Genomic DNA, 14,008 nt, shown 5'->3' with positions numbered 1-14,008 from the left:
CGTCTCACATTCGGAGGAATATACAAGTCGAATTTATTAGAACACCATCACTATATATATTTGGATCCTTAATAATGTGTTACTCTTCATGAGTATTATAATACTATAATGTATAGATATTATATATTTATACGACTAATGTTGTATTTTAATATTGCAGCGTATATGTCTCGGATTTCTTTCTAATCCCCTACACGATTCCGGGACCTTTGAGCAGCTTATAGACGACCCTTTAACAAATAACTTCAGTCCTGAATCGTGTAGCGTAGAACATACGATAATAATTATTGTATTCAGCGCAGAACCAACTCTGTGTTGTCAACTTTAATATTAAATCGAATATTGACCCGTTTTCAAAATATCAAAGGTTAGCTAACATATATTTACATATTAGCTGTGTTTGCACGTTGGTCGTTTACGATATTTTAATATTTTAATCGAGAGTCATGCGATCGTTTTAAAATTGCAATATTTTACACACTCGCTTAAGAGGGTGTCAGCGCACTATTTGTTTTATCTCTCTGGCCCACGCGTAATACAGACAAAACGCATTTACGCAGAATCATGTTTTCTACGTTTTTAAGTATAACCTTAGAGTAAAATCACCCATTACAAAAAACATAGAGAATAATATCTTTGAGGGAATGACATATCAAATTATCTAAATATTGTCTCAAAACAATTTAAACATAATTTAAATTTACAACATTTTTTGTTTGTTTTGAAAGTCGAATATACGGTCAAATAACAATAAAATATAAAATCGATATGTCATTCTCTTAAAAATATTATTCTCTATCTTTTTTGTAATATATGATTTTACTCTAAAATTACTTAAAAACATACAAAAAATGATTTTGCGTTAATGCGTTTTGTCTATGTTGAGCGTGGGTCAGAGAGATAAAACGAATAGTGCGCTGATATCCTCTTAATATACATAGAGTACCTACAATAGTACATACACTTACAATTATTATAATATTATTGATTTTCTATTAAAATTAATTTGATTACCTATGTAGTTGTTTAAAGTGGCGCAAATTACAATTTTTTTAGGTACATGATTGCGTGGATTATTTAATGCCCTTTTATCAAGTTTTGTGTGGCGAAAATTACATATATATTTTTTTGAAGGGGTTATTTTTGTCACAAATTGCATACGCCCGTAAATGCCGGATATACATTTTCTGTGCTGTAGTCGTTTGTTTTAAGACGGAATTACAGAAACAAATCATGCGCTGGGAAGACGTCCGCCTTTACCTTGTTTGAAACTTTATTATAGTCTTATACAGTAGTTATACCATATATATTTTAGCATTCGTAACCACCCACCTGGTTAGTGTTTGGTCTATGGCATTTGGCATTATAAAACTATAAGTTCGGACGCTAGTGCAGTACAGGTAAAACGCTTACGACGTGTAACACGATCTATATCACAACTACACATCCTGACTGGATATTTTCATAAATAATAAATTATTCGTGCCCACTATATCATTACTATATTATTTCGCTGTTATATTATCACGACATATAATCATTAATTGTATTTGAGTATATTTGACGGTTACCTACTACGTTTTAAAAAAACATTATATTGATATTATAATATGTACCACTGTTTATTAATTTCACAGTGGTGAGTGGAGTCGCGATAACTCGAAAACCCTTTGAAAGATTCAAGTAATCGACTCTCGATTGTAGTATTGTATGTATTTATGTTAATATAAAATAGTTATACTATCGCGTGCAGCGAGTATAGTTTATTGTTTTAACGATAAGCATAATATTATTATCTTCATGGGTGGGAGTCACATGTTATAATATCATTATTTATATTTACGAGAGATTACGACGAATATTTATTGGTTTCTATTAAGTTCAAACTGCGTAACGAATAATAATATTAACGACCGGTCAATATTCCATTTTGTCAATACGCGCGGTCTGCAGTTACGGAAATTATTACTCAAAATATCGAACGCGTAAGATAATATTATAATCAATGCCCGTCGTAAAAATGTGATTAAATTAATTGTTTCGAACGAATAAATCAAACCCGCGGGATGTTCCATCTGATGAGTTTTAACTCGAGTGAAATTAAAAAAAAAATCTATACGATTATAATAAAAGTGATTCCGGTCGAACGTTTTATATACAATACTTATATTTTATTTTTACACATAAGAAGAACGCGTAAGCAATATAAATAAGAACGGCGTTACTATTTTTATAAGCGACGACGGTGGCGGTGTAAATAACGAATGAATTATAGGACGTACCTATATGATAAAAAAAAAAAATCTAAAAAACTTAACACTCAAGTCGCCACTTCAGCCCGGCCAGTCGGCTGCTGCTGATGCGTCGTGTTCTACAGTGTTGATGATTCAGCTAAATTAATATTCGTCGTTTATCATATTTTCGTGTGGTCGCGACTACATAAAATCGGACAAGACGTGTTTAGGGTATATACGAAACACACACACACACACTCGCCATAATATATAATGTCGTGTTTTGATGATTTGCGACAAGCGATCAATTAAAAATCTGGGACGAGAGTCCGCCGCCGTCGAATGCAACAACGATAAATTTGTCAAGTGTATCATAGTGACGTCGCCACCTCCCTTTAATAATAATAATAATAATTATTATTATTATATTATATTGTCGTCATCGTTGTCGCCACCGTCACAGTGGTCATTGTATTACGACGAGTATCACAATCGTGTCGGCGAGACTATTGGACTCGTAAAACAATAGTAACAGTGGCGTGATTGGGAATTGGTTCTGGGGTGCAGGGATATAAGTTTTTATAATCATGTAGGCTATTCCTCCCTGCACATCCCCTTTGTTTGTTAACTTTCATACATCATAATATTATAATATTAATTTATTATTATAAAGTAAATTAGATAAATGGTAAATTGTAAATCAAAGATAATAAAGTAAACAATTAAATTAAATGTACGATTTTAAATATAAAGTCCATCTTATTTTTTTTTTTTTTGCTAAAATGTCTAGGATGTCTTCAGGATTTAGTATTATTTTATTTTTAGAGGATTTTGGGATTTTTGAGGCATTTTTAAAAAAATGTAGAATTTGATATTTTATTTTAAGTTTTTTACATGCTTTTACATGATTTATATTACATTGGACAAACTATAACTATAATAACTATAGTAATTATGACTATATGAAGGTAAAAAAATAAATGATCTAAACCTATATAAAAATAAAAATAATCACTTATTGAAATAATTATTTTTCTAGATCAAAGAAGTCCAAAACGATCAGTTCTGTATCTTTAAAATGTATATTATCATTTAGGCATAACAAATTTATAAAATAATTTGTAAAAAATCATAAAAATAAAAAATAACTAGTGCATTAAGAACTTTTGGACATAAAAGCATTTTGTTCAAGATATTTTTGAGATTTTTTTTGGGCATTACAATCCCAGGAGTTATTATTATGTAATTTACGAATATAATAATTATTAACAATATTAACAGTTTTCATTTATTCTGTGTTTATACTAAGAAGGTTAAGATGAAAGATAAGTTATAGGTGGTTAAAAATGATATCAGAAGTCGTAAATTGTAAGTTTGTATCAGTTATATCTTTTGACTGTGATACTAGATAAACCACTGTCCATTAATTTTTATTTTTAAATCTTAAAATATTTTATAGCCAAGTACTTACAAGAGTATTATAAAAGTTATTTAAAAAAAAAAAGGCTCTAGGAGGGGATATATATCCCCCCCCCCCCAGGTTAGGTTAGGTTAGGTTAGGCCACTGAATAGTAATAAATAATAATATAATATCGCCTGGTCGCGTCTCGCATTGCAAGGTCCGTCGATTTTTTCTTCCTATTCCCCGCGGCGGAAACCGCTGTCAGACCGCACCGCGAGAGACGGTCGGCGCTATTTCGACGGTTTCTCGTACAACAGACGAATGTCATTTTGTTTTTCTCTCCGACATTGTGCCTGTACAATAACAGGAAATCGTTTGTCGTCGTGTCTTTTTTGCTGCGTTTCCATAATATGTAATTATTATTACCGTCTTCGCAGCGATGGCTCGACGGCTAACCGGTCTGCAATAATTTGTCGTTTCGAGTGTGTATGTACGAACACGATATATAATAATACAATAATAACAAATGATATTGGACGTGTCTTTGTCTGGCGACCGTATACACACAGTTATGAGTTTTTTAACTCCAATATTAGATGTACTTTGTATATTAGACGCGCCTGGTTCTGACAACAACATGACAATATACGATAATAATTATAATATTAATTCTACTCTTGAAGTCCATCTTGAATTTTTTTTAATAGAAGCTGAGAAGTCAAAATGCTCGTAAAGTGTGCTTTCTCAATAAAAAGGAACAAATTGTTATTATTTTTTTTATCCAGAAAGTTCGTCTGAAAACGTTCGTAAAAGCATTATTTGTATTGTCCGTCCTAAATAATATATTATAACAAAATATTTATTTATACGTTTGTTGTCGAGTGTATATTGTCTCGAGACAACTACAGTTGCCGACGCCCTAAAAGCGGCGGCGGTGGCGACTATTGGTTGTGCTGGGTTTTGAGTTAGATAATTTCCTGCAGGACCGGTGCCGAAGGATATGCTAGACCTAAAAGCTCACTGTTGTCCACTTTACAGTGGACTGGACTCGCCGCTAATCCCTTGGCCGGGGCTCAAGTTTGCATGCGTCCGAATACTCGAACTTTACGGCAAAGTCTTCGGGCAGGAAGAGCTTTGCGAACTTATTATTAGGTAATTCGGCTGGAACCCATACATATTATATTAAATATTATATACACACACATAATATTATATCATATTTATGAGCACGCGGCTGACCCGTATACTCGTACGTCATGATACTATGTCGTAGGCCGTCTGAAAGTTGGTATTCTTGCGCAACAATCACCGCGCCCTTTTCGACGGGTGTCGTCCGTTTTGAGTTTCAAGTATCTTATTGGCAAAAAGCCTAGGTATACCCTGCAGATATGCCGCGTGGCCGTGTACTAATATATATATATACACCTACCTAAGCTTTAAGATCGGCCGACTATATTACGTTCGAAGAAAAACAATAAACAGCTCAAAACGGTCTGCTTGTCGCAGAGGAGGGTGTGTAGTTTTTCTCGCAAAAAGTCGAATTTCCCATACGGCCTACGACATGGTGTAATATTATATTGTCATAATATTAAATTATAGAATAATATGAATTATTCGGTAAGGACAAATAGCCCGTACGTTAGTGGACACTCTCACGATAACGACGAACGCGGTTTTCCGATGATTTTCCTAAATGTAAATGTTTTTGCCACGTTTTAGGAAGACATGCGGTAGCTGTAAATGCACGAAAGACTCGCACGATGTGCTGCACGAGGAGTGGGTCAACGTACGCGACCGGCTTGGTTTCAAGCCCGTTCAAGACCCGGACAAGAGAGTGTCGAAGGAAAGGTCTTACAGCCAAGGGTACTCGTGGGTTCCTCCTGGGCTTCCTAGTCACAAGGTACATGCACGATATTATACTACAGTAATATATCGTTAGGGACTACCTATACCATTTTCCATGCACTTGCCGTGTCGGGATTTTCTTTTCTGGTCACCAATAACGGTCGTTATAATTTCATATTGTTATATTATTTTATGTATTGCAGGTAGAGAAATACTTCAACAGTTTACCGTCCAACAAAGTTCCTAAACTGGGCACGGCTGGCGAGAAGTACAGAGACAAGCAGGTAGTCGTGCAACTACCGAAACAAGACTTAGCCTTGACTTATTGTAAACATGTGGAACAGAGGCATCATCAGAGCTACGAAGACTTCATAAATGCTAGAAACGAGATAGCGTTAGACATCGGATATGCTAGAGAATGTACTTATCACGTGGTTAGTTGTTTTATGGTAAAACGTATCCAAAAAAAATTGCGATGTGATAAATTTAAAAATTGGGCCCGATTTAAATGCCTTAATAAGCAATAACTATAAAAGAAAAATGTTCTAAAAAATAACAAAAAAAAAAAAACATTTTCAATCTCTAGTAGTTTAGGACGCTGTAAGAAAATAAGCCCTTAATATTGTGCCACTTCAAAATGGGAGGATTTCAAAATTTGCAAAATTGTTACTGACTCACTGATCATCAAAATTATAAGACACTTCCCGTATAGGTAGAAACGTGAAATTTGGCAAAAAGGTAGGTCTTACAGTGTAACTAAAGGGAAAAATCTAAAAATTGAGTTTTTTTCAAAATTAATACAGCTTCAGTGAGTGTATTTCTAAACGTATGAAGTGGCACGCTTAGCAGGCATAAACGTTTACTTTCAAACAGCGTTACAATATGGTAACAAGGAATTGTTTGAAATTGACTTATATATAATATATTATATTTATAAAACATAATAATGTTTTCGTACATTTATTTTATTCAAATACAAAATATACAAGAAAAAATCTACGACATATAAAAAAAAAAATTTTAAAATTAAAAAAAAAAAATAAATAATAATAACACGTCGTCCACGATGCTGAAGCCAGCAAAAATAAATGATATCCCAAACAAAAACATAACCGAGAAAAAAAAGGCAAGTTCCAAACTCTCTACCAAAAAAGTCGGCCTATCAAAGTAGTGAAATCTACACTGTGGCCAAGTCTGTTATTTTTTAATTCATAACCTCACTACACTCCTACATTAAAGAGCAACACTCCTCTTTTATTTTTATTGTTTAACACTTGGCCAGTTTCTGAATGAGGCATAAACTAGACTTGGTCGCAATATAGATACCACTACTATGATTCGCTGTCTTTTTTGAGAAAAAATCTAAACCTTTAACTTTTTTCTGATATCTTATCTCCTCATCACCCAAGTAAGTCATAAGTGCGAGTACATTCGATAATGATGTTTTAAGCCAGTTTCTGAATGAATTACATAAACTAGACTTGCCCAAAATGTAGACACCACTACTATGATTCACTGTCCTTTTTTGAGAAGAAATCTAAACGTTTTTCTTTTTCTGAGTTCTCTTCTCCCCATCACCCACGTAAGTCATAAGTAAGAACATTCAATATTGATGTTTTATGCCTCATTAATTTTATGAATTAAAAAATAGCAGACTTGGCCACAATGTAGATTTCACTACTTTGATAGGCCGACTTTTTTGGTAGGGTGTTTGGAACTTGACATTTTTTCACGGCTATGTTTTTGTTGGGGATATTCATATCTAAAGGGGTCGTCCCGCACTGTAAAAATAAAATTAAAATAAAAAAAAATAATAAGTAATAGATCATAATACAATAATTATTATGTTTTTCAACTCACACTAAATCCACCCATATTTATAAATGTGAATTATTACAAAAACAATTGTGTATTATACATTGTTGGGGGGCAAACTCAAATTAAAAATAACATTCTCAAAATATCAGATATAAGTAAACTGCTATAAACAAAAACCAATCCTGAAATGTCCATTAATTTAAGTCATAATTTGTATATCATAATAACTTAGCAATCCATGTACAATTCAACTTAAATCCATAGGCGGAAATCGTGAATTATTATTGGGGAGGCTAACTACTTAAAATGTTACGAAAAAAAAAAATATTCACTATTGAGTACTTTGGTAGATTATGTTACAAAATTATTTAGTTTTTAGTATTCAACTTCTGAAAATTCACAAATTATTTTGAATTTAAAATTGATTTCCATTTTTAATTAAAATACTTATAAGGTTCGAAAATGTAATAAAATGTTCTCCTAAAGTTGTTCTTACGGAAATTTAAAAATAACTTTGTGACATTTGTATAGTTTTATTTTATAAACGTTTTAAGTTTAAATTGTCACTGCAAAATTGATTTTTTGTATTTTTAGGTACAAAAATTTATTGAATTTATTGATTTATTATTTTCATACCAACTAAGCAGAAAACATACTTTATGGTTTTATGATTTATTTATAAAATAATGACAGTCGATTGCTGTTTACTCGGTTTACAAAGCACATCAATGAAAATTCAGATTTTTTTTTAATAAAATATTTCCAAATATTATTAAGAAAATATTTTATTTACAATATACATAGACCCATATAGTATTATAGATATTTTAGATAATATTTCAATATTTATAAAAGAAAATAATTTTACAGTTATTTTTGTTTTTAGGTTTTTGATAAATCCTCCTCCAATTTCCGCCAATGCAGTCATATCATATATTTTATAATCCAATAATAAAAACAATAATATATAGTTTCAAATTAAATTGATTATATTATCCTGATACTGATACTGATTAATCTAAATATTGTAACAATTTATATTGTACATTGTATATTAAACAAAATTGTAATTTTTAAGTATAGGTACCTTATAATGTTTACACTATGTTATTTGCTTAGGAATGTCCGAAATGTAAGGAAAATGTCGAACCAGGTGAAATAGGAGTATTCGCGTCTAAATTTGGCGATACAGTTTTATGGCATCCGACGTGTTTCACTTGTACCGAATGCCAAGAGCTGCTTGTCGACTTAACTTACTGTCTGTACGAAGATCATTTGTATTGCGAACGTCATTATGCACAACAATTCAAACCAAGGTGTTCGGCTTGCGATGAGGTAAGAATTATTATAAGCTTATAATTAAATATTCCATAGCCTAACGGCGACAAAATTATATTTATTAACGTTAAAATAAGAAAATATGGTGTTATTAGGTAGACACATATCTAGGTACTTTATACACTAATCGAATAAAAACAATCGACCATACCTATAATTTAAAATTTGACCAGATATTTTATAAATTCATCCTGATCGTTCAGTTATATAACTTTTAATAGTAATTTATATTGTGTACATTGGAAGTAGTTATAAAATGGGATTTCTGTGGTGTGTGAACTAGTTGGTATCCTTATCGATAATAGGTACCTAGGACGATTAAATCTATTATTTAATTTAAGGATAGATAATAAAATAACAATGATTCACACAGCCGGATAGCGCTTCAATGCTTGTGCATCGATATATTTATGATACATCATAATATAACAACTATATACTAACGTATGAACCTCTCATCTCGATTCGAGGTTCACAATAATATTATATATTTTAAGAATGGTGACATCGCGTGTTGTTTAATTCAAAATATCACCAAAGTCAATTTAATAATAATAAATAGGTATTTTTTTTTATATTGTTAAATTTTCACACAAAAATTTTCAAATTTTGTATTTGTCTTCTTTGTTCAGATGTGTACCCGTTCTATCCTAATTGTATGTGAAAAACATTTCAATTAGAAAATATAATATTATTATTGTTATTTAATATAACCAATAATATTACCGATAATATAAAAATAAAAATTGTATTTCTACCTACCTAGTCAATGATGTGTATACTTTAACGATTCTTAATCAGCAATTGTATAAAATAACTACACGATTGTCACAATTATTGTTCCATATAATTTGTAGATAAAGTATTAATTTAATTTTAATGTAAATACTTTAACTAAAGCAGTAAAAGTATTCAGGAAAATAAAGGATTTCATACTTTAACGGTAACATATTCATTAGGTCAACGAAAGTCCATAGCTTTACTTCTCATATTCAAAATAATATTATGGTATGAATATTTATTGCAATTATTTGCAAACTCCGAAAAATAACAACATAATTAGATAGTTGTTGTAATATGTAAGTAGGTAATATTAAATAGTATATAATATGATATAGTAAGACTATTATACTTGTCCGAATGTTAATCATAGTAGGTAGGTGCCTATACTAACTATACTTAACTATACTTACTAAGTTAATATATTCGCTTATAAGTTATAACCATTTAGATAAATTTTCATTAGTTGATTCCGGACTTTGTCGTACATTCTAATCATATAATGATTATAATAATATAACCATATTATCATAATATGAAAAATTGATAATTATATTGGCGCTAAGTTGTATTACTATGGATGTAGTACCTAGATAGGTATAATGTGTTAGGTGTAACTCATGATAGTAATTATGTGCTATGTTACATTCTAATACATCGATAATCACAAATTATTTATGGGTCTTATTTGGAACTGTTTTTGATACGACACGTCTTGTCAAATAATTGAAATGAACCACTCGTCGGGATTTCGTAAAAAAAGAAAAAACTATCTAATGAAAATAAGTTTAATATTATTGAAATCATACTAAAATATGTGCGTGTCGAAATAAGCATATTGCAAACCATTTAATGTAAATTCCTAATATTCATATGGAATGTACCTACAATGTACAGGATGCATTCAAAGCGGTCATTTATTTAATTATTTATATATTATAGTTACGAAAGTGGCAGGTAAATTCGATTAATATTTAAGCCACAAAGTATATCGTATTATTTGATCCAGTATTAGTTTAATAGCAAGTGGTTACAAACTCAAATTACCTACAGTAATTAATACCTATTACATACAATAAATACATACACGCCCCAGTAAATTGTTATAAATATATATATATATTTTAATCGAATAAAAAAGTATTTATTTCACGAACAACTAGAATATCTATATCGATTGTAAAATTATGATTTTAACAACATTTTATTTTAAACAAATCTTGATAAAAGATAGATAATATTAAGGATGACGTATTTTATTTAGATGGTGGTTGGGGGAGCCATACGTTTCCGACTACTGATCTGAAGCAACTGGTCTAGAGAATAATTAATAATGATACATTTAGAACGGGTAGGTAGTTATTAATGGTCTCATTGTTGGACATTTATGTCATTCTCCAGAAATCATAGCTGATGAAATTTGGCTGTTTTAAATTTTAAATAGTCACTTTTCGACCGTCGGTGGTCTTTGGACTTGGGCCATCGGGTCAGCGGGCCAGCCCAATCACTATAACAATATATTGGTCAATTTGAAATTGTAGTTTCTCCCATCCGAAAAATCACGCCACTGAACAGTACGCTTGTGTGCATCATATTATAACTGACGGTTTTACTAATGATTTATTTTGTAAGTAGATTATATTTTAAATAGAAAATAAAAATAATATAATACTATTATGTTCGTTCGGCGCCATCTGTCGTTGATTTTTCGAGTAGTCTGTGTGAGCGCACATTGCTCGCCAATAGGTCGTGCTCATGGTTTGCAAGCCAAGTCTACCCACCAAAATGTATGTTGTTTATTATAATAATGGTATTACCAGTGGCGTAGCCAGAGGGGGGGGGGTGTTTAACCCCCCCCCCCTGACATTTTCCGTCCTAATAAATATATTGTTTATAGGGTTCGGGACTGCTTGTAAGTTTTAAATTTGTCTTATGAAATGGCGAAATTGAATACAAAGTTTGAATTTGCATATTTGTGTATTTTTTAACTTAAATGTACATACAATTGTCGGGAAAAATTATATTTGGATAACATTGAAAAATATCTTAAAAAATATTATGTTTGGTCAGGTACAATAGGCGATAATTTTGAGATTTGGGGAGGCCGAAGCCTGTTATAATACCATACTATTATAAAATTGAATAACCTTAAAAAAATTAAGTTAATGTTTGGGAGGGGTGGAGAGCTGTAAAGTTGTTGGTGGAGCTTGGCTACAATTGGCTCTATGTTCGCATATGTAAGATTTCATAAGTCTCTTTGTGACAAAACTGTGTTTAAACTATAATTGACATCTAGATTGTAGATTGTACGAAGAAATGAACATCAGTAGATATAGGTACGTGTTCGTTTATCAACGTGCTCACATATCACGTTATTCGTTATTATTTATTTATTAACCTAGTACTTATTGTATGCCAATATTTTTAAAAATAAAGTTGTCATTTATTTATTTACCAGGTTTATATACCTACTTATTTTAGATTCTGAGCGGAGCGAGGAAGCTATTGTTTTTACAATGGTGTTTATTTATTTATTTTTTTTTTTTCTTTTTATATCCTGTATACAAAATTTCTTTCAGAAGGAGTGTTTCGATCTCAACATATAATACCTTATCTTTTAGCAAATTGGATCAAGATGGTACTTTAGAGAGGTCATTTTTCGATTTTCTCAATAGTTATTTAATGCCATGGGAAAAACCACCGGAAAATTACGAAAAAACTCTAAAAATGGGATTTTAATTTCTAACGCTTTGTTTATCACCATATAGAAACGAATAAAAAATTATAATATTTTAATATTAATTCAACTTACATGATAAAATAATCAATAACAAAATATAAAATATCTAGACTGACAAACCGTCTCCGCTCAGAATCGTTTTTCTTATACAATGATATTATATCATTGAATTCAAGTCTAATACAACCATTATACAATGACTCACTTGTAATCTACTGTACAGCAGAGCGACATCCACTTACCTGCTTTTTTAGTTTTTTATTACCAAATCATATGTTTTATGATTTTTCAAAAATAATATAAATATTTTGCTACATAGTACATATTATATTTAAGCATATTTTGAGAATTTCGACTGCATACCTATTTCGATAATTTTTGGTGCAACAAGTCCTGAACCCTAAATTTATTTATATATGAAAACTGTAAAAACTTGGTTTTAATCTATACTTAAAACACCCCCACATTTGATAATCCTGGCTACGCCATTGGGTATTACATATTAAGTTATTAAAATACTTTGCAGTAGGTAAGTCTACGTTAAATTATTGGTCCAAAAAAAAAATGTCATCCATAATAATATTCAATGTATAGCCGTTGTTGTTATGTCTTTAAAACGATATTTAGGTAAATAGGTACTATATATTATAATTTATAGTTCAAAATATTGGTACTAGTAGTTACTTTGTAGGTATGCCTAGTCATCCCTGAATTTAAAATTATAATTTATTATATAGTCGACTTTTAATTAAATATTTATACATCTAATAAAATCATATCATTCGTATCCGCAGAGATAAACGCGAACATATCGTTGAGGTTAGCCGGTAGGTATCTATACCTACAAGTCTTATATATTGGGCAACAACTCACCGTCAATTTTAGCGACATATATACCTATACGGCCCCCGACGACCGTCTCTTGACACTCGCGTCGCGTTACTTTCGCCTGACATTTTGTAAGGCCCATTCAAATTATCCGGAACGTATACGTTTTTGTTTCGTACGACGGCGGACGTAAGATCGCGGTGACAAAAATACATGTAGGAAGTGAGAGGGTCAGAGAGTGAGTTAGTGAGAGGGAGGGAACGTACATTGATAGTGGATAAGCTTTTTATCAATTAACCGTTTTGTATGGTTTGTTGACACAGTTGTTAATATTTTCGAAAGCGTTGAGAAATAATTGATTTCGCACATTGCAGAATCACACACTCCATGCTACGATATGGTTTGATCCAATGATTTGGGATAAATCGTTATATACCGACGTCTAGAATAAAATATTATATTGTAGTCCAATAATTTAATACGATGTCTGTAGCATTATACACGCGGGAACATCATATGGATGTGTAAATAATTGTTTCGAATTTGGAAATAAACAATATTGGTTTATGAACTCTGGTTATGATCATATTATACATTCAAACTATGATATTGTGTTCCGTTTGAAGATATCATTATATATAGCTACCTATAATACTGAATGAGGTAATAATGTAATATTTAATTTTATATTATGTCAAAGCGTCCGGTTAATCATCTCTATGCAAAACATTTTATTTTATGATTATACAGTCATAATAATAATGTATTTTTATTTGACATAATAATTCCTACTTAATTATATAGGTAATAATAATAAATTGACATACCCGTTGTGTGGGTAGTCGCCATTGGGTCACTGTTTAAGAATATGCGCTTAGGAAATTAATATTTTTGTGCCATTTTTTATTGCACAACATCATCATGATTTTAAGTTTTTTGGACTTGAAAAAATGATTATTTATTATTTGATTAATTAAAATTTGTTTTTTTTACGTCCTCGGAAGTACCTACATTCAATTACGA

The 14,008-nt window shown here is 31.0% G+C and overlaps 1 protein-coding gene across 4 annotated transcripts in view; it reads left to right on the top strand.

The window, feature by feature from the left end:
• Positions 1–14,008, top strand: part of LOC100160412 (four and a half LIM domains protein 2) — a 113,081-nt gene that overhangs the window by 60,018 nt on the left and 39,055 nt on the right. For 3 of the 4 annotated variants that reach the window (XM_029487324.1, XM_029487323.1, XM_008190087.3), the window contains exons 2-5: positions 4,620–4,788; positions 5,356–5,536; positions 5,685–5,915; positions 8,419–8,634. In XM_029487324.1, the coding sequence (XP_029343184.1) occupies positions 4,637–4,788; positions 5,356–5,536; positions 5,685–5,915; positions 8,419–8,634 (780 nt within the window). In that variant the 5' untranslated portion in view covers positions 4,620–4,636. The remainder of the gene's footprint in view (positions 1–4,619; positions 4,789–5,355; positions 5,537–5,684; positions 5,916–8,418; positions 8,635–14,008) is intronic. The other variant, XM_001945095.5, reaches the window with a different exon arrangement.

The sequence above is a fragment of the Acyrthosiphon pisum genome, chromosome A1 (genome assembly GCF_005508785.2).
Source record: "Acyrthosiphon pisum isolate AL4f chromosome A1, pea_aphid_22Mar2018_4r6ur, whole genome shotgun sequence".
Taxonomy (NCBI): domain Eukaryota; kingdom Metazoa; phylum Arthropoda; class Insecta; order Hemiptera; family Aphididae; genus Acyrthosiphon; species Acyrthosiphon pisum.
The sequence above is the reverse complement of the archived record's forward strand: the minus strand, read 5'-3'. Positions and strand labels throughout refer to the sequence as shown.